At 37.4% G+C, this 22,511-nt stretch overlaps 1 protein-coding gene across 1 annotated transcript in view; it reads right to left on the bottom strand.

Annotated features, from left to right (window-relative positions):
* The window catches only part of WDR72 (WD repeat domain 72), a 233,714-nt gene that overhangs the window by 167,734 nt on the left and 43,469 nt on the right, over positions 1–22,511 (bottom strand). Inside the window, exon 12 of the mRNA XM_011986685.1 lies at positions 4,989–5,185. Within this exon, the coding sequence (XP_011842075.1) occupies positions 4,989–5,185 (197 nt within the window). The remainder of the gene's footprint in view (positions 1–4,988; positions 5,186–22,511) is intronic.

Below are 22,511 nucleotides of genomic sequence, written 5' to 3' on the forward strand. Positions count from 1 at the left end.
ATATATATAACCAGATTTCTAGAAAGTTCAACTGGAATGTAAATAATGCAGTGTAGTCTTTATTTATAATCAATTTTATATGCTTAGATAAAAATGCACATATAAGCGCATTATTTAAAGAAAATTCCATTAAAAAAATCCAACTAAGTTGGGAGCCATTACTTACAAATTTGTTTCTCTACAAAGGGTGGTTTTCCAAACACATGTGAGTTCCTGGTTTTTGTCACAGATTAGACTTGATATAAGCTCTTTTGGATTACATTACACACAGTTCAGAAGAAGTTGGGATAAGTTGTTTCATGTAAAATACAGACATGGAGGGAAAAGGGAGGTGTTGACTATTTTGCCAATTTCTCCTCAGGCCTCATGATCTCCAGGTCCAGTAAAGACTGTCTAGATCATAAATTGGCAAACGACAACCAGTGCATCATCTCTAGTCCACTGCCTGTTTTTATAAATAATGTTTTTATTGGAATACAACCACCCTTGTTGAAGAATTGTCTATGGTTGCTTCTGTGCTCCAAAAGCAGAGTTGAGTACCCATAGCTGCAAAACTCTGGCCTGCAAAGCCAAAAATATGTACTATCTGGTCCTTTCTTAGCCTATTTTTGTGTTGCTATAAAGGAATACCTGAGGCTGAGTAATACATAAGGAAAAGAGTTTTAGATGGCTCACGATTCTGCTGGCTGGAAGACAGGACATCTGGTGAAGGCCTGTCTTCTTCCACTCATGGCAGAAGGTGAACCGGAGCCATGTGTGCAGAGATCACATGGTGAAAAGGCAAACAAGAGAGGCAGGAGAGAGAGGAGCTCTTACTAGCATCCAATGCTCCTGGAAACTGATGGAGCTCATGCACTCCGGTCCCCACATTAATCTATTCAGAAGGATCTGCCCTATGACCTAAACACCTCTCATTAGGTCCCTCCTTCAACACTGAGGAACAAATTTCAACATAAGGTTGGAGGGGTTAAATATCCAAATCATAGCAGGTCCTTTACAAAAAAGAAAAATACTTATTCCTGGTCTAGTTCATCATTGTTCGATACAAGTGGAATGCAAATCACATTTGTAATTTTAAATTGCCTAATAGATACATTAAAAAAAGGAAAAAGAAATGGGTGAGATTAATTTTAGTAATACATTTCATTTAATCCTATATATCCAAAATAGAATTTAACATGTAGTACTAACCACATTTCAAATACTCAGTAGCTACAAATGTTTAATGCCTACCATTTTAGACAGTGAAGCTCTAGAAAAGCAAACCAGAAGGAGCTGCTGGGAGACCCATTCTACAGAAAATACAATTTTAAAGAAAAGACATTTCCAGGATACTACAATAGGCCCCAAATAATAATCCACATTACCCTTTTTCATTTCACAGACAAGAAATGCAGAAAAAGAATTTAAAAGCAGCTAACCAACGAACAAACAAAATAGGTTTCTTTCCCTTAAAATACGATGAAGCTACAAAGATTTCTGCAATTACAGATGATTTTAGGATGGTTGTTTATTCTCTACTTTGATGCTAAATTCCTTCCATTGCAATTTAAACAGGTTCTATCTTGTCTTATCCTTAGATAAATCTAAGAAAAGCAGTCCCCCATCACTAATATGATATTGTATTCCTTTAAATCCTTTATGACTCTGGCCTTCCTTTCCTATGCCAGAGATATTCTTTGTCTAGCAGCACAAATTCAACTCCTCTAGCATTTCAAATTGGAATTATTTTCAAAATGTTTTGTTGTATTTGTTTTTCTCTTTTAAACTTTTCTCCAGATCTATATGTACTTGCTTCAAATGCAACAAGAAAAAATAAATACAGCATTCTAATAAAGTCCAAATGTTGCCAAACACAAAAATCTCCGCTGCTAGTCTTCTGTTTAAACAGTTCATTCTACTGTTGGAGAATATTTCACCTGTGTCTTACTAAAATCCACAAACAAAAACAATCCTGAAATACAAAGTAACCTTTAACAGTTTTAAATTTCACAGGCATACTGTCCCTCATTTTCCCCACATATACAATGAGCATGATTCAAATTTGGTTTCTTAAAATTAATTTTTTTCTTATGAAAACTCATGAAGCATTTTACCATATCAGTAACAAGGAGAATGGGGAACGTATCAGCACCCATAAAAGGTCATGTTTATCAAATTTGTAAATTAAAGAAGACTAAGATACAGTAACCTTGGCAGGTACGGTGGCTCACATCTCTCAGCCCAGAGACTCAGGAGGCTGAAGCAGGAGGATTGCCTGAGGCAAGGAGCTTGAGACCAGCCTGGGCAACAAAATGAGATCTTGCCTTTAAACGAAAAACTTTTTAAATTTAGACAGGTATGGTGTTGTGCACCTGTAGTCCCAACTACTTGGAAGGCTGAGCCGAGAGAATTGCTTGAGCCCAGGAGTTCAAAGCTGTAGTGGGCTGTGATCATGCCACTGCACTGTGATTGTGCTGGAGTACAGTGGCACGATCTCTAAAAATAAGACCCTGCCTCTAAAAATAAATAAATAAATAAATAAATAAATAAATAAAACAATCTCAACAGCCTAACTCTATCAGGATGAAATGCTAAGAGAAAAAGTGTATAGCAGACCATGAAGATATCCAGTACATAATTTAAAAAGATACAACTTAGGAGAAGCATAAAAAATATTGTTCTAATTAGCACTAAATTTAATAATAAGAGAAGTATAATATATAGGACAAAAAAGGTGATAGTCCTGTCCAGTTGAGTTTATCTCCGAATGTAAAGAATGAAAGTTTGAAATTGTAGTCATCTAAGGTAAGGGGCAAAAGCAAGAAAATAAAGTTGAAATCAGCCTGTAAGTAGGAAAACAAGATTCTGGCATTTTATTGCTTCTTGAAGTCAACGAAGAAACAAAATTACATAAAGAAAATGAAATCTATATATATTATTACCAGTACCTAAAGAGTAACTATGAAGCTCTTCAAGAGAGTGAAATACATAGCAGTCAGTTTACCTTCTGGGAGTTAAACTAGTAAAAATGACACCTGATGAATGAGATTTGCTCCTGTAGACCCTAGACATCTTAAAGGCATAGGTCAAGAGATATCCCCCAGTTCTCACCTACTACTCTAGCATATAATTTCCACTATAAGATGCTAACTCTGTTATGAATGGTGAGCAACAAAGACACACCAAGATGGGAATGCTTGGCAGCTGGCTCAGCTCACTCACTGGGCTTTATTCACTACAGCCTTATGATACCTAAGACTGTCAGTGTGATTCAATTTCCCACCTTATGTTCAGCTGTGAATGTTGAAATTTCAAAGCATCTCTATAACTGTCCTTAGAAAAATGACCTTTTCAAGTTAAGAATAGGAAAAATAGGTTTCAAAAACCTAAAGACAATGGATTAAATGAGAAAAGAAAAAAAGCCGTCACCTAATCACCAGCTTCAATATCTGAAGGAGGAAAATACAAACAAAAGCAGGCGTTCTAAATGGAGTCTTAAAAAGAAAAATCCAAAATTCAGAAATTTTTCCGTGCATTATCAGCCTTGACCAAGGGAGATGGTACTCTGCTGGGCTGAGAGCATTGGTTACATTCTACTGTCAGAGCTCAATGAATGAATATTCTCTGGGCTCTGACTCCATGCCCATGAAGAAACTCTGTGTTACAATTTCCCCTGGCCTCAGCTTTGCTACAGTGAGAATGTACCAAGCAACAACCAGAACGCCAATTAAAGAATTGTCATTCTAGTTTATATATTCATTTTTGTAGGTATTTAGTTAGTGTGACTGAGTTCTCACAAGGTTGACAAATCCTAGACTCACTTATAAAAATCTAAACCAGGCCTCTAAACCTAAAAAGCTAAAGATTACATGCTAGCACCCCTGCCCCCAACTCTGCTGCTTTGAAGCATGGCTTTAATGGCCCATTGGCCTTTCTTGATGATGACATATTCCTTTGCCTAACTATATACATACACATGAGATAAAATAAGGTCTTATTCTATGTCCTTATTAATAGTATATTACCAGTCTTCATAATACCATTAAAATAACAGAAAAGATGAACAATATGTAATTAAGAATCAGCAAAACCTTGATTTAGCAATCCCACTTTGAAAAATATATCCTTTAAATAATCTGCATGAAAAAAGCTTTAGTTTCATAGATGTGTTATTTAAAAAGTGAAACATAAAAACCAAGCCATGTATCAAGCCATAGAGAAACGATCTATACCAGCAATGATAGAAACACCACATAGAGCACAATGCAGCCATTAATAACAAAAATTACATATTAATACCATGAAAATATGTTTACATGAAAAAATACATTTGATATGTGCATATAAATGGCATAGTTACAACAGTATGTTGAGGGCATAATTTGGAGGTGAAAATATAAAAAGATGGAAAATAATCCCTTACAGAAATCAGATTAAATTACTATATCATATTTACACATAAAAAACAATAAAGCTAGCCAAATTTCTGCTAAGCTGGTTGGCTTGGTTTATGAGAATAAATGCCAACTCCATCACTGTGTATTCACTGAGGCTTAGAATCCTAGAGAGTTACTGATCCTACTGATACTGGGTATATCAAAATAATTATCCATACTGTGATCAGTTTTTCTGATTTTTTTTTTGTTTATTTTCAATCAGCATTTTTAAGAGGTCAGATACTCTTAACCGAAAAATAAAAATAGATCCAAACTACAGAATATAAATGTTTTCCCTTCCTTATGGAAAACGACCTAGGATTCAAGGGTTAATATAAAATGGACTCAATTTTGACAAGCCAGAATCTATTTTGTCAAAAATAATGCCATAATAAGTATAATAGTCACTCAAAAAGTTACACTGATTCACCCAAGATTACTTGGTAGATGCAGCAGTCTCTTAGTTCTTGTTTTTGTGCTGATACTTAAGTGCCATGTATTTTTAAACGCATCTAACTTCTTATTCAGTTCATAATGTTCTTTGTGAATATCAGCTTGATTTGAACTTACCTTACATGAAGACTCCACTTGCAGACTAGGGCAAGGTAATGGCCCAAGCTGGTAGGGGCTGGAGGATCTCTGTTCTATACTTTTGTGCTTAAGTGTCTCTGAGGCAATGGGAAATACAGACTTCACAAGCTGTGAATCATCACAACAATTAAGAATAATTCGTGCTCTTTCTCCTGTCTCATGTCTTTCCAAAGTGCCTGGAAAACAAGAAGTAAAAATGTCAGCAAAATATTTACCCCAACAGAATAAGACAGAACAAAACACTCTTTAACAGAAGAATCACAGTCCTTTAAGTTATCGTGCCTTAGTATCTTGCAACCGAAAAATAGCCTGGGAGCTTTTTCTAAATTATTCAAAACACTTGCTCATAAAGGCTGAACTTATGGATTTGAAAAGCTCATCTTCCTCTTTGTGCTTCTTTATCCACTGAAATCAACAGGAGATTCAATAGTCTTTAATAGTAAAATCTCTAACTTATTATACAGTATGCAAGTGATCAATAACACATAACTATGGAATATTTTAGTGCTGTCCCCTAGTGTTCCAACTCACAAGCAACAGAGAACCCACAGTGCTTTGCTTGGGTTCCTAGGCTTGAAATGTTTCTATTGGTAACATATAATTTAAATGAATGGAGCAAGTAAGAACACGGATGCTTTGTGTACTGCCTCCTCAACCAAGTGTCCCCGCAGGGCTTTGTTGTTTTATTGTTGGGATTGTTGTGATTATATCCTTTGGCTTTTATTTCTTACGTTATTAGAAGGGGAAAAAAAATCCTTTGCCTCTGTCATTCTTCCAGTTTCAGAATTTAGGAGTGCTGTCAAGTTCAATTTAAAGTTAAAAAAAAAGTATAAAATAGACCAAAAGTATCAGAAACCAATTCACAAATAGTTCAATGTTTTTATAAAATACAATGCCATACACTCAGTGAAATATCAATAAATATGAATTAATCATGTTCTCTGTCTCTTATGAGTTCATTTGCATTATTCATACTATATTAAATATATAGGTTATTTCCTACTGAATAAAGACACCAATGAATACTAATTTAATAAACAATACCTAAATATAGACTTTATTTCATATTCTTTCCTACCAGTGAGAAAGAAATAGATGTACTATTTATATTGTTAAGAAAATATCAAATTAATTACAATAAGAAAATAGAAATAATAATTGTAGGCCACTATGTCTTTAGATAAAAAGATTGGCAGATATATTTGAAGATTATGATGATTCTATCCTTTCTCATTTCTCTCCCACTCTTCTATAGCCTTCTTTTATTACAACTAGACTACCATTAGCTGGCACCATGGATTCTGAACCAGTAACAGTTACTTTGCTCAAATAACAGGCAGAACTTCAGTCTCGAATCCCTTAACAATATAATTTTATTGTAACATTTCTACATTCATAAATAAACATCCTTATCATACAAACTTATAAACATGTTATTCTTCTAAGCTTTCCTTTTCCATCAAGATTGATATATCTGGCCGGGTGTGATGGCTCAGGCCTGTAATCCCAGCACTTTTGGAGCCCGAGGTGGGCAGATTGCCTGAGTCCAGGAGTTTGAAACCAGCCTGGGCAAGATGGCAAAACCCCATCTCTACAAAAAATAAAAAAATTAGCCAGGCAGGGTGGCGAGCACCTACAGTCCCAGCTACTAGACAGGGCTAAGGCAGGAGGATCTCTTGAGCCCAGAAGGTTGAGGCTACAGTGAGCCAGAATCATGCCACTGCACTCCAGCCTGGGTGACAGAACGAGACTGTCTTAAAAAAGAATAAACACAAAGTCTGTCACAATGGTATGCAACAGCTAGATATTCTGGGACTTTAAGTTTTATAAATTAGGAAAAAATATTGATCTATTTTCTGAAGGATACACTTCAGGGAGAAAAAATTATTTATAGATCAACAAATGAAGCTGACAGCAACATCAAGAAAACCCTTCCTCTCAAGACTGACGATAAGAAAAGCTTCAGAAACCAAAGATAAGAGTTATTACTGCTTCCTGAAAACTACCGCATTCCAGAACTTGGAACCGTGTTACGTGGTAAAATTTACTGTCTTTCTGAGAAGTCTCTCTTTGAAAATGGTATCATCCTGAATATTTTCTTCTTACAAGTTCTCTGTGGCTCCTCAAGCTATGATATTTTTTACATATTTTAGGAATGATTGGGAAAGAACTTATTGCACTTTAATACATTTGTTATGTGCCTTATGCAAAATGTATACATTCTATATATCCATGTTTTATTGTATACCTGATGTCTGACCCAAACACAACTATTTCTTGTATTTTTTTAATGATGAGAATAGTTTATCTACAAATTTAGGTAGTTGTAATCCATTTTCATTTGTGCAGATAATTAATCTGTCTGAGTATTTACTATGCTACCATGTACCATCCATCATGCCAGATGATGACAATGTATAGTATATAAGAATGACTCAGTCCAGGTCCCTGAGAGCTTCCTTAAAACCTAATGGTAGTACAGATGCAAGAAACATCTGAAAACTGATAAGCTGCAATATTTAAAGTAACACCTAAGCTATTTCTACCCAAAACTAAAAATCTCCCCTTCTAAAAATGTTAGACATTTGGTTTTGTGTACAAGAGTTTCTGTCAAGATTAGTTATAAAATAGTAGAAAAATAATGAATATTTTGTTTCAAAGAACTGATTAAGACATACACATGACATAAGGAGTGGTTAGAGTCAATCAATTTCTGTAAAAGATATAGACAGACAAGTAAACTACATGTTCAAAGCAGTAATTTAATTTTGCAATAGGTTCACGATGGCAGCTTTTGAAAGACCTTGGTCAAAATTCTGACAGTGGGTGGGCATTCCCACATGTGCTAGTTATCAATTTATTGCCTCAGATTCAAATTCAGCCTTCACTGCCTGCTTTGTGAAAATGAATATGGGCTTGATAAATATTTTCTCGTTTATCAGCTGGTGAAATATTAACCTTTGGGGACAGAGGGTGCTGGAAAGACCAAGTAGAAGAAAGGGTTAAGGCCAGGTGTGATGGCTCATCCCATCCTAACTATAATCTCAGCACTTTGGGAGGGTGAGGCAGGTGGATCACAGGAGTTCAAGATGAGCCTGGGCAACATGGAGAAACCCTGTCTTTACAAAAAATACAAAAATTAGCCGGGCATGGTGGCATGTGCCTGTAGTCACAGCTACTTGGGGGGCTGAGGTGACAGGATCACTTGAGCCAGAAAGTTGAGGCTGCAGTGAGCTGTGACCATACCACTGTATTATAGCCTTGGTGACAAGGTCAGACCGTGTCTCAAAAAAAAAATAAAAAATAAAAAGAGGAAGAAGCAGGAGGAGGAGAAGAAGGAGGAAGAGGAGGAGGAGGAGGAGGAGGAGGAGGAAAGGAGGAGGAGCAAGAAAGAAGAAGGGAAAGAAGAAGGGGCAGGGGGAGGGGAAGGGGAGGAAGAAAGGGCTTTTTATTCTTGGTTCTGGTGTACTTTTCTTGGAGTAGTGTTAGCGGCTTCTCCAGTAAAGGTGTCTGTACTACATGACAGCTGGCCCAGCAGCACTTTGCATCCAAACACTTTCTTTGGCATACTCTTTGGGCAGTTTTGTAACAGCGCCTCCAGCAAGACATCTCGCTGTGGACAGTTTTCTCTGGCACCCTTGAGGGAATATTTCTAGAAAGTTCCACCAGAACTATACCATAGCAGCGTCTTTGCCATTCAATACATATAACCATACCCTCTCTAGCAAGGTCAGGAACTTAGCCCTGGAGGGTGGAAAGGGGGGTCTTTCTTGGTTTCTTGATCAAGCTAGCACAAGTTCTAAGGCTAGGAGTCATCCTTCACATCTGCTATTCCTATATTCTTTAGAGTTCTCTTCTTACTAGTCAATCTCTCATATTCAAATTCTTTATGCTAGTTAATAATTCTTTATACTAAATTTTCTGTCTAAGTTACTGCATCATTTTTCTTTCCTGATTAGACCCTGATTAATACACTACGATACATCACTTATGATGCAGAATGTTTCCTTAAATATGTCTCCAAAGTTATGAACTTTATACCACTTCAGAGATATACTTAAACTATTAGAGAACATATATAGCAAAAAAAAAAAAAAAAAAAAAGGAGGCATGACCACAAGGAAGATTTCCAACAAGCGATGCTTTTCCAACTCTAATATACTGCCTTGGGCAAGATACAGAATAGCTACTATTTCCAGATATTAAAGAAATGTAAGAAACCGAAGATTCACAAAATTGCTTAATTCAGCTTCCAGTTTCAGGAGAACTTTTCTTTCCAAAGTAAACTCACTGATAATTAGAATTTTATTTCATTATAGTACATCAAGAATAGGAGTTAATTCATATTTATTATTCATTTGAATCAATCTGAACATGACAAGGAAAGGTGTAGAGACATAGGTGAGTTAAGTAGTACTGAAAGTTACACTACATCTCCTCCTTCAAAGTAGGTGTGCAAAAATATTCCATAAAATCTATTGTAAGTAAAATCTTTATCGTATAAAATGCTTTCCAATAAATATTTTGTATTTTTCTATTACTTATTTAATATGATTTTTATATAATTTGTTTTAATCTTAAACTGTGTAATAGTGCATTAGAGAGCAGAGCTAATCATAAGAAAAGATAGCTTAAAGCAATTAACATCTTGATAAGAAATGAAGGAAAGATCAGTTTCCAAAGTTGCATAGTTTCCGAAAAGTCAGTGCACAGAAATATAAGAAACAGCCAAGATAATCTCTGCAGATCGCTAGACCTGTAGTGACAGGATTTTCACTTGTACACACTGCTTTCCCTGTCAATTCAACATATCCCACAGCGTACTTAATCAACTACGTTTAAAACCAGAGCCTTCTCTATGACCCCATGCACAACCCTGCCCATGTTCTTCCTATCTGTCCAGGCAGACAACAAGGACACATCATCACAGCATGGTGTTTAGGAGCAGACTCTGGCAACAGACTGTCCTGTAGTTAAATCCTTGTTTTACCTTTGATGGCTGTGTGGCCTTCAGCAAGTTACTTTACATCTCTGTGCCTCAATATCTTCATCTGTACAATGGGGATAATGATAATCCCTACCTCATGGAGTTACTTGAGGATTAAATTGAGTAGATATAAGAAATGCTTAGAGGTTTCAGCACACAGTGAATGCTGTGCTATATGACAGCCCTCTCTGTCACATGACAGAGGTCCTCACTCAGCTGCTGGTGAGCTGATTAACAAACCTCTTTGGCCCCCAAGCACTACAGTCTGCCTGACACCTAGGCCTGAGGTCACTGGGCATATGGCCAGCTTGGGCCCCCAAGGCTTCCTACCTGAAACTTGAACCTCCTCAATCAGCCTTTCCTTGTAGGCTACGTTATAATCAAACTCAGAGTAGGATTATATATTTGACTTATTTTTTAATCCTCTTCCGTACACCAGAATGGGGTCTGGCATAAATTAAAGGCTAGATAATACTTCTTAATAGATTATATGACATCAACAACCTGCTAATGATTTTTTTTTTAAACTGGCGCTGCACTTGGGATTAAATCTAAACTCCTTGACCAAGAAGTCACATTCTCACCCCTGCTCTGCTTTCTCCCATGTCAGTCTCCCCTTATTCACAAATTAGATTGTTCTTTTTCTTTTTCTTTTGTTGAAAACAAACAATTTTTTTCCTGCTAGCTCTAGCACATCCTTCAGGTATTAGCTTAAAATCTCACCTCCTCAGAGAAGCCTTTCTAAAATAGATTCCTGTATCTTGTACTGTTTTCTATCTCAGCTTCTTCACTTTACAGCATTTACCACTTTTGTAATTGGTGTCCTTTATTTGCTTGCTTCCCCACCAGATACTAAACTCTTTTTGGCAAGTATGTGTTCCATGAGCTTGGTACAAAGCAGTTCTTTTTAAATATTCACTGAAGAAATTAAATAATTGTATCCTTTCCCTGAGGCAGTGAAAAGAGGTGGCTGTAAAGCATCAGAGCATACTAGGGTCTCAGTGTGACAAGATTTAATGCCAGAAATATGCACTATAAACTTAGACCCTAGAGCCCAGGAGAGGCCAACACTGCAAACAGTGCCATTCACAAGCCTGAGGCCTGTCCCAGCTTTCAGCTATGTTGCCAGGTCACTCCTGATGGCACAAGAACTTGTAATTGGAGACAGCGAGTCAGTTTCTGAATGTGACGTGTTGTCTTGACCTGTGAACTAGCCATTTCTTGCTTCATGGACTACAGAGCAGAAGATGCTGGTCTAAAGATGCAGGAAAAATAAGAAAATGCACAGAGAGAGGCAGAAAAGCAGAAGGAAGAAAGGGGAAAGGAAAAGAGAGAGAAAAAAGGGAAGAGGGAGAGGAGAGATGGGTAGAAGGAGAAAGAGGGGGGGGGAGAGAGAGAGAGAGAGAGAGCACTTACAACTTTCTAGTTTTGTTTCTAGTTCCTTCCTAAGGAATAGTGCCCCTAAAGTGTCTGAAATACACCCCTGAATCCTTAAAATAAACACCACTTTCTGATAACATTGACTTTACTTCTACTACTTCCTACCTAACAGGGGCCCTAATAAGAATGGGGCAGAGATGTTTCTAGTACGGTAAAGGCCAAGTTTAAGGAGGCCCAAAGAGACAGTATGTAGAGTTCCCGGTAGAGATCAGAGCAGACACAAAGGCTTAAGCATTAGCAGCAGATAGGTGAGCATTAAATGCCAATTAAAAAAAAAATGCCATCTGCAGGTGAATCTGGAGTGAGCTGTTTCAGTAGATGAGCATAAACTCTGTTAGCAGTTTCTACACAAGAAAGAAGGAAGATTCTGAAACTGCTGTAAACCGGTATGTTGCCAAAACACAGCCCTCTTGTAAACCCATTAGGATTGTCAAATTTATAGGCATCTATAGCTTTTTTGTTTTGTTCTTAAATAGAGCAAATAATCACTTTGTGATGTAACGGTTATGAGATCTGATCTTGCAGTATCAGGTTGTCTTAAAGCACGACATGGAGAGTGAAGGATGCAGCCTTCAATTGCAGTAGAAGAGCAAGGCACAGAGTAAAGAGCACACTTCTGTACATCTGCCCCAATGATGAAAAAGATCTAAACATCTACCTAAAGAAGGAGAAGAAGGAGCCATCACATTCTACACTTCAATTCCCTTCCAAACAGCCAGAAGTTGTTTCCTTGATTTTATGTTCCTTGAAATTTGTGCATATTTTTATTATTTGCTGTCTTCTACTTAAATATTTCATTTTGGCTGGGAGTGGTGGCTCACTCCTGTAATCCCAGCACTTTGGGAGACTGAGGCAGGCTAATCCCTTGGGCTCAGGAGCTCAAGACCAGCTTGGGCAACATGGCGAAACCCCATTCTACAAAAAAATAGCTGGGTGTGGTGGCGTACACCTGTAGTCCCTGCTACTCAGGGGGCTGAGGTGGGAAAGTTGCTTGAACCTGGGATGTCAAGGCTGTAGTGAGACATGATCATGCCACTGCACTCCAGCCTGGGTGACAGAATGAGACTGTCTCAAAAAAAAAAAGAAAAGAAAAGAAAAGAAAAGAAACTTTTTTCAACTCCCATTGACATTTACTTTCCAAAATCAACAAAAGTATCCAAGTATCCTAGCCTACTATCAATTTATGAATACCTTTAAATTACATACTTCCTCCTACAAATTAACTAGGTACACTAAGTCTCTGGAAAAAAAAAAAAAGAATAGCTATTATCCTCAAAGGGAGAGAAATAATTTAAAAAGAAATCATAGTCATTTGATGAATCCATCTGCAAATGATCAAGAGGAAATTAAGACTAAACAACATCACCTAGATGGATTAACACTTTGTCATGTTGTACAGAAATATTTTCTTTATGTTAAAATTATACATAAATACATTTGAGACTAATTAGCTTATTATAACTCATGGTGTCTTTCCAAAGAAGAACATTGTAGAAACAGCATTTCTATAGAAACATAAAATTCTCCCAGACCATCCAAAGCACATATATTGTAAACCAACGAATCTCAAACAAATTTGTTTCATAGAGAAGGAACACGTTTTAAATTAAATATTCTGTTTATTATTGGATTGTGGAAAAAGCATATATATATATATAGGGCTGGGCGCAGTGGCTCACGCCTGTAATCTCAGCACTTTGGGAGGACAAGGTGGGCGGATCACCTGAGGTAGGAGTTCAAGACCAGCCTGGCTAACACCGTGGAACCCCATCTTTACTAAAAATACAAAAAATTTGCCAGGCATGGTGGCACACACCTGTAATCCCAGCTAGTCAGGAGGCTGAGACAGGAGAATCCCTTGAACCTCAGAGGCAGAGGTTTCAGTGACATGAGAATGTGCCATTGTACTCCAGCTTGGGCAACAAGAGTGAAACTCCATTTCAAGAAAAAAAAAAAAAAGCATATATATTCATCACTAATCACATAATAGGATACGAATTATTTAGCAAATAATTGTATTTAAATGAACAAAGCTTAATAGCAAGAACACGTGAGTGGATACATTATAGAATTAGTTCTTTTCCATATCAGGTAGGCATTTTCTAACTGAATCCATTATGATACTGGGCAAGTGATTAAGAGCACAATATTTCAAAGTGACCCTCTCTCTGAAACAGAGTAAGTTTTAAAAAATGACCTCACTACCAAATTTGATAATCAAATTCATAAAAGTCAGGTTTCAACAAAACTGCTAACTGACAGTTATAATCAAATTCCACAAATCAAAATATTTGACCATTGAGTCTGTCGTACAATGTATCATTTGTCTTCAGTTACTCATGAAGTTCATCGCCTTGCTCAGAAACATGTATGGAGATCGACCTAGTGCCTTCTTCCTAACAAAACCATTTCACAGTTACTGCATCTAAGTCCAGGAAATGTATAACTGACAGCGGTTCTCACCACACACAGGCGCCCTGGAGGTATGAAATTTAGCTAACTAGAAAATAATGGAAGGGTGGGGAAAGGGAATGAGTCTTAAAACATTACATTAGGGATAAAGGCACCTACCTTCATTCCTAAATGGAGTTGATACAATAAATTCAGCTATAAAATAGAATGTCAAAGACTTGGCTCATTTTGTACTATATAGAGGCCCTAATATGATAACAAACTTAGATTGGCTTCACATCAACCTTCTATACCTTCAGGGTATATAGGATACATTTTTAAAAAGTCCCTAACCACCACAACCCTAACCCCAACTCTGCCACAGCCTCCAGCACATTCACAGCAACGCTGGGATTCATCAGCTGGGTCACACTCAGCCCTCACGTCTAATTCTGACCACTGACCTCCAGAAAAATGGAAGAAAGAGGTGTGGTGGGGGACAACTGAAAGAAACAGAAAGAACTGAAACACATGGAGGTTTAGAGTTGCTGTGATGTATAAAGATAGCAAAGAATGCATTAATTTTCGACACATTTTAAACTAGGGTTTTCTTGATAAGGTAGCTACTTATTAAAAATTCCCTCTTTTTAAACACTTGCTAGCAGCATAACATCTACTGTGACTTTAGGAGGACGAGGCAGGCACATAATGAGGTCATGAGATCGAGACCATCCTGGCCAACATGGTGAAACCCCGTCCCTACTAACATACAAAAAATTAGCTGGGCGTGGTGGCACAAGCCTGGGTAATTTGTAAATTACCCAGTCCCAGCTACTCAGGAGGCTGAGGCAGGGGAATTGCTGGAACCTGGGAGGCCGATGTTGCAGTGAGCTGAAATTGCACCACTGCACTCCAGCCTGGTGACAGAGCGACACTGCGTCTCGGGAAAAAAAAAAAAAAAAAGACTCAATTTTAATTTTTAACCTCACTCTAAGACTAAATACAATTTACAACCAAATTAAGAGGTAGATATTCACAGTCAAGTGTTTCTTAAGTATAACGTGAATAATATATTTAATTAATTCTACAATTATCTACTATATACAAAACTATAAAATTATACTGCTTCTGAGTATTTCAAAATTTCATTCATCCCATTGCATTGTTTAAATTTATTATACTAGGCATGTTATTTTTACATTTTAAAATATTTCAAAAGTAGATTTTGTCCCTCATGCTCTCAATTGTAGGTCAAGTTACTTATTGGATATAATATCCTTGAAGAGATTTGAGTCTGTCATTTATACGCTTGTGGTGTCAATTTATTTAATCAGATCAATCTCTTGCTGAGTTGATTTGGAATTTTTCCTGGAAAGAGGAAGAGTATTGGGAAAGGATAAATTGGGGTATGGTCTCCTGAATAAAGTGCTGGGTAAGGACTGAAGTCCTTTGAGAGTTGTTTTGGTTATTTTTTTTTGGAGAGGAAGGATATAGTAGAGATGGGAGTATAAAAACATTTTAACTGCAATCACTTTTCCCTTGGGACATGGCAGTGGTTTGCCTTAGGCAAATAATGGGTGACTAATGCTCCAGCAGGCATGTCAGGATTTGTTTTGAAAGCACCAAGGCTCAGGGTACCCTCACTATAGTCCTGGCTCCCCAGTGCCACTTGTAAAATTCAACACCATATTACCTCAGCTAGTGATCTCAAAAGGCTCTCTCATCTCTTCACACTTCCTTTCTATAGACTCACTCACCAGTGAGGACTTCCAGAAAGACAAGACTGTCCTACCTGACCACCAGTGTAATAGGAAGACTTCTACTAACAATCCCCAGTGACGGTCATCCTTATGTGATTCCCTCCCCTTTGAATATGATGGGATAGCCCTCCAGTGATTATTAAAGAGCAAAAGGAACTTTGCACATGTAATTAAGGTTTCTACTCAGTTGTCCTTATAATAAGGAGATTATTCAAATAGACCAGGCCTAATTAGATGAGCGCTTTGAATGCAGAAAGTTCTCTCCAGCCACTCAAACAAGAGGAAGTTGAGATTTAAAGCACTGGAAGTATTTGATATGCCATTGCTAGCTTGGAAGTGGGAGGAGGCCATGAATAAAGATCAGGAAGTGGCCTTTAGGAGCTGAACGCAACACCTGGTCACAGCCAGCAAGGACCTCAGACCGACAAGTGAAAACAACTAAATTCTGGCAAGGACCTGAATTAGTTTGAAAGTGAATTGTTCCCCAGAGCCTCTAGATGAGAGCCCTGTTGGCTGACATATTTATTTTGCCTCATGAGATCCTAAGTAGAGAAGCTGGTTGAGTTTGCCTGGACTTTCAATTTACAGAATTGTGAGACAATAAATAGGTGTTGTTTTAAGCTGCTCAGTTTGTGTTAATTTGTTACGCACAATAGGAAATTAACATCACCAGGGCTTCTGGCAGTACTTTTATTCAGAACAACAGATTTAGACTTCAAATATTTCAGTCATTCTTTACTACTTTATATGTGAAATTCTTGCTTCTTAAACATAATATAAAACTAAATGTGTAAAAATACATAAGTGTGATGGCTAGTTAGACATTTCATACTTTTTTATAATTCCTTCTCCTTTCTTATACCCTAAGTACTATAAGCCATTCAGATATTCTCTAAATAGTTGGTGATTCCACAATCATATACCACATCAAAAAGTTCCTTTCAAAGCACTCTATTTCCAAAGCAAGCTGATATGGTTTGGCTATGCCCCCACCCAGATCTCACATTTTAGCTCTCATAATCCCACGTGTACTGGGAGGGACCCAGTGGGAGGTAACTGAATCATGGGGTCAGGTTTTTCCTGTGCTGTTCTCATAATAGTGAATAGTCTGGTGGTTTTATAAAGTGGAGATCCCCTGCACACACTCTCTTTGGCTGCCATGGAGGACAAGACTTTGCTCCTCATTTGCCTTCCACCATGATTGTGAGGCCTCCCCAGCCACGTGGAACTGTGTGAGTCAAGTAAATCTCTTTTCTTTGTAAATTACCCAATCTCAGGTATGTCTTTATTAGCAGTGTGAGAACAGATGAATACAGAAGCACATGTAAGAGATAAAATATTGTTTTCTCATCCTTCTCTTCTTTAATTATCATCATCATGATCATCATCAAAATTGCCATTATCTACCACTAATTGAGTATTTTTAAGTGCCATTTAATTTTTACAACAATCCAGTAAAATGCAAAGAAATGGAGGTTCAGGAAGAATACGTGACAGGGTATTAGTGTGTCCTGTGGTTGGGAGGGTGATTAGGGAAAGTATTTTAACTAAAAAGATAGGAAGGGCCATAATGTTATGTGGTGGAGTTATATTTTCACCAGAGACCATGGGGACTGGCAGGTTTAGGGATAGATTTAAAGCAGGGAATGTTTGGTTGGCAATACAGAGAAGAGAATTGAAGAAAGACCTTCATTGGCAAGACAATCAGGAAATTTTTCAATAGTTCATGTAAAAGATTAGAAAGATCCCAACCCATCTGCCCTTAAAACATTTTATTTTTTAATTTTGCCACCTCTGAAAATATATAATTTTATGTTTTACTGTAGGCTTACAAAATAAATGTAGCAATAGTTTATCTTTCAAATAATCTGACTTCATCACTAGACATTATTGATAGTACTGGGGCTAAGAAACAGGTACGATTAAGACTTCCATGGAACGGCTACACAGCTTCCCTATATAGCCAGTGGTCTTTGGTGGGTTCTTAATTCTATAGAACCATTTCCTTTCTCTTCTTCTTTGCCCAGAGCATTCCACCCTATCCCTTCTCACTATCATCCTTATTTCTGTAGTTTACAATCTCTGCTGCCACTTCCTCTAGGTGTTTTGTATACAGGTGCATATACTTTACTATAGAGGGAGTCTTATAGAACAGAGACTTTCTGGCATCAGACTTTGTCCAACCCAACTCTAAATTAGAGAACAACTTGCTCTTCCTCCCTTTTGCGGTCCCCTGTCTGGTAAAGACCCCAGTATGTGTGGCTGCTTATCCTATGCCACAAGGTTCTATCCCCCACCTCTCATAACGTATAGATCATGGTCAAAAGCTCCTGTGTTGACTTCTGGGTATATACCAAAAGTAATTGAAAACAAGGACATGAATAGATATTTGTATACCCATGTCCATAGCAGCATTATTCACAACAGCCAAAAGATGGAAGCAACCCATCAAATAATGAATGGATGAATAAAATGTTGTATACACCTAAAATGGAGTATCAGTCAGCCTTAAAAAAGGAAATTCTAATACATGCTACAAAATGGATGAACCTTGAAGACATCATGCTAGGTGAAATAAGCCAGTCACAAAAGAACAAATATTGCATGATTCCACTTATATGATACACCCAATCCAGAGTAGGTCAATTCACAGAAACAGAAAGTAGAATAGCAGTTGCCAGGGGATTGGGGAAAAGGACAAATGGGGCATTACCATTCAGTGGGTATGGAGTTTCATTAAATAAGTTGAAAAAGTTGTGGAGATGGATGGTGGTGATGGTTGCACAACAATGTGAGTATACTTAATGCCACTGAACTGTACCCTTCAAAAAGTTTAAAATGGTAAATTCTATGTTATGTAAAAATCCCACATCTTTGTTTACATTTTACCACAATCATCATAATAAAAAAGCATCTGTATTAATAAGATAGCCCAAAGAAAATACAAAGAAAAAGAAAATTCTGAGAATAAAACCAAAGAATAATATACAGAAACCATGTAGAAGTAGGGCAGTCTGAGAAAGAGGGACCATTGGCCATCAGGAGAAGGCAGTGTCATATGAGGCTGAGGATGGAGAGAGGGAGGAAAGAAGGACATTGATGGCAGAGTGACTGCAGACAAGTACCTGTGACCCAGAGCATGGCAACTCAACTTGGCAGTGAGGTATAGGAAGAAGAGTTCCAATGGAAAAAGTGTGGCAAAGGCCAGATTAAACTGTATTAAATCAATGGGAGGCAAAGATACAGAGTAGAGATGGCATTTTGTAGGAAACCACCAGTTACTTTAGGAAGAATCTCAGAGAAAAATAATAGAAGCCCTCAAGTCCTTATCCAAAACATTTGAGACCATATGAATTTAGAATTCATGATTTTTCAGATTTTGGAGAGATAAAATAATGCATATATGCATATTATATAATAACTGGAGCAAGGTCTAACAGAGCAGACAGTAATCAAACATGCTATATATCTGCAGCAAAAAAAAAAAAAAAAAAGCAAGAAAAGGAAGAAATACTTAGTGAAATAAATAACCTTATACAATTTAAATTTTGGTTATGTTGCTTTACCACGAACCATTAAAAACTTTTATTTTCAGAGATTTTTAGATTTATAAATTTTGGCTAAGAAAATATAGGCCTATATCCATGGTAGTGAGGTGGCCAGAACTAACCAGAAATATTCTCTGAGATAAGATGGGTTAATAGAATGCTCAGTTTCCTACAATATAGGATATTAACTCATGCATTTAGCTCCTATTTATATCTATACAAGTATGCTTAGTCATGCAATTCCAACCCCAAGCTTGGCTGATTGTTTTGTCTATGCCCTCTATGATTAGATCATAATGTACTAACAATTCTGTTAAATTCAGTGTTTAAAAGAAGCACAAGTTTCTTTACACAATTATTGATGGGAGATAACTTTGCTAACAGACAAAGCTTAAGCAAACTATCATGGTTGTAAGAAAAGGAGAGAAGTTCTTTTTTTAAAATGAAAGACCTCTAATAAGGAACATGTAACTGTAATTTTCAAACTTGACTTACGGTTGATACTTCTAGAAGTAAGAAAAATGTGGTGACCAAAGAAAGTTAACCTGCAGGGCAAATCGTGGGTTAAAGTCAATTGTTTTTATCAAATTTTCTTATTTTAGTTATCTTCCTAGAACCTCAACCCCATACATTTTCTAAATTTTTTTATTAGCAGAAAGTACAATTCATTTACTAAATTTACGAAAACAACCTGCGATCTGCTCAGCTGATGAACTGTAAGATGACATTGTGTGCCCTTCAGTGGAGTGCTGGGTACTCAGACGCTCCAAGGGCTGACACAAGTCCTTTGTCTTCTCAGCACATGGGCCTAAGTGGGATGGAACCTGCTTCCCTCAAATGTGAAAAGGACAGGGGAAAGTGGTGGGCCAATGAATGCCTGGGATGCACTGACAAGGCTGAGATTAGCAGGCAACGTTATTTGCAGCACAGAAGATAAAGTCTGACATTCCCTGAGTCGAATTCTCTGCTTGCCACTCCCAAGCCAAGGACTTGACCTTTGAATTTGTTTTCATCTGGTTCATCCCTAGAAACACAAAAGACTCTTCCCATAAAATCCTAACAGGTAAGTAAATGGTAGGAGTTGGATATTATTGACACAGTCAGATGAATCAAGTGCATCCGGTATCCTTTATCTCTCAGCCAAATCAGAGAACCTACTTTCCCAGAGAATAACAATCATTACAGTCCACTGAGTCTTGCGTTTCCAATTGTTTCTGTGGCAGCTGGCTACTGGGAAGTTGCTAGGGAATTGAAAAAAGGCAGCGTGGGGAGGGCAGATGGTTCCTTTGGGTTTATTTCCACTGAACGTTGCAGCTGTGAAACCCACTAACGTTCCAAGTGTCATATAAAATGCTTGCAAAAAGGGCCTAGTTAAGGGAGGAGCCAAAGAGCAGTCATCCTGATGTGTTTCTTTTTCTACTGTTGTAGGTGAAGCCCCCATAAATGTTAAATGCAGATACCAGATACATAACAAACTACTCAGCCAGAACTCAATCCAAAAGTGTAATCAGACCACAGGAATCGCTAAACCTGATTACAGCCAGTATTTTCTTTACTAAAGGAAAACCCAGGAAGATAGCAACTGCCAAAGGAAACAATAAAGGCAGCAAAGGGTGGGACTTAATTGGTGAAAGTAATTTTAAGGGCAGACAATATTTATTTTTATCATTAGAATGAGATTGTATTGATTTTCCTATTTGTTTCTGAGCATACAAAATGTTCTGAAGACATCCTGCAAATACCACAATAATATGCCTAATGTATATTAGGATGCCAGGAGAACCAGAAAAAGGTGGAATTGAATAATATCTCAATTAAAATGCACACACACAAACAAATACCTGTGTGTGGGTCACTTGAAAAAAAGTGAATCAAATGATGTAGAACTTTTGAAATAAGTCATGGATACCTGAATACAATATAGAAATACGTTTATATAAAGTATAATCTTGTAATAAAATGTAGGTAATTCTTCCAATGTTTGTAACTAACAAAGACTGACAAAAACTCTAAATTTGGGGAAAAAAATTACATGTGCCTGTTTTGTTGACAGCCTTTCAATGTGATACCTGAATTTTACAAGGCATATCAGAAACCACTCCATGCAGACCATTTTACTACTTCATCCTTGGAATGTCTTTACTTTGAAAAGTTTGTAAAACTATAAGATCAAGTTAACAATTACATAATTTCACCACAGTAGAGATCCATATTCACCAGATGGAATGAAAGATGATGACTGTGGTGGGCCTGCGGGGTGGGAGCATGCACTCACATGTCTGTGCATGCACATGCATGTAAAGACGTCCACTGGGTCTTGTCTCTACATTGAAATAAAAAATATATATACAGTGAGACTTACATGCCTCTCTTCAGTGATGCAGTAATAGTTGTTTGATTTAATTTGGTTCATAGTAAGGTCAAACTCTTTCTTATTACTGTATATTTGCTCTGATTTTTTTTCCCACCATCTCTTCATGGACACATAAAACTGAACGTTTGCAGAATATTCCAGGTCACCTCTTGAATGCTTTGCTGCTTAAAAGTTTCTTCCATCAGATACCCTAAATCGTCTCTCTCTAATTTAAAGTTCCATATATTTCTAGGGCACGGGCAAAATACTGCCAGACTCTTTGCTAAAGCCTAACAAGAGTCACCTTTATTCCAGTTTCCAACATATCTTCCTGTCTTCTCCTGAGCCCTGTAAACTGTTCCAACTTCTGCTTGGTATTCAGTTCCAAAGTTGCTTCCATATTTTCAGGTTATCTTTATAGCAGTACTTCGCTCTACTTGTACCAGTTCTCTGTATTAGTCTGTTTTCACACTGCTATAAAGAAATAACAGAGACGGATAGTTTATGGAAGAAAGAGGTTTAATTGACTCCCATTTCTTTATGACTGTGGAAGCCTCAGGAAACTTACAGTTATGGCAAAAGGTGAAGGGGAAACAAGGGATGCCTTACACAGTGGTAGGAGAGAAGCGTAAAGGGGCAACTTCCAAACCCTGTTAAAATCATCAGCTCTTGTGAGAACTCCCTCAGTATCATGAGAACAGTGTGGGTGAAACTGCCCCCATGACCCAACCACCTTCCAACAGGTCCCTCCCTTCCCTCAACACATGGAGATTACAATTTGAGATGAGATTTGGGTGGGGACACAGAGCCAAACCATATCAGGGTATATACACATACTTAGAAGGCATAAGTTCTGATGTTTGGCATCAGAATAGGGTGACTAAAGTTAACCGCAATGTATTATGAATTTCATAGTAGCTAGAAGAGATAACCTGATTGTTCCCAACACATAGAAATGATAAATACTCAAGGTGGTGGAAACCCCAAATACCCTAACCTGATCATTACACATACCAGCATATA

The sequence above is a fragment of the Mandrillus leucophaeus genome, unplaced genomic scaffold, assembly GCF_000951045.1.
Source record: "Mandrillus leucophaeus isolate KB7577 unplaced genomic scaffold, Mleu.le_1.0 Scaffold108, whole genome shotgun sequence".
In the NCBI taxonomy this organism is placed as follows: Eukaryota; Metazoa; Chordata; class Mammalia; order Primates; family Cercopithecidae; genus Mandrillus; species Mandrillus leucophaeus.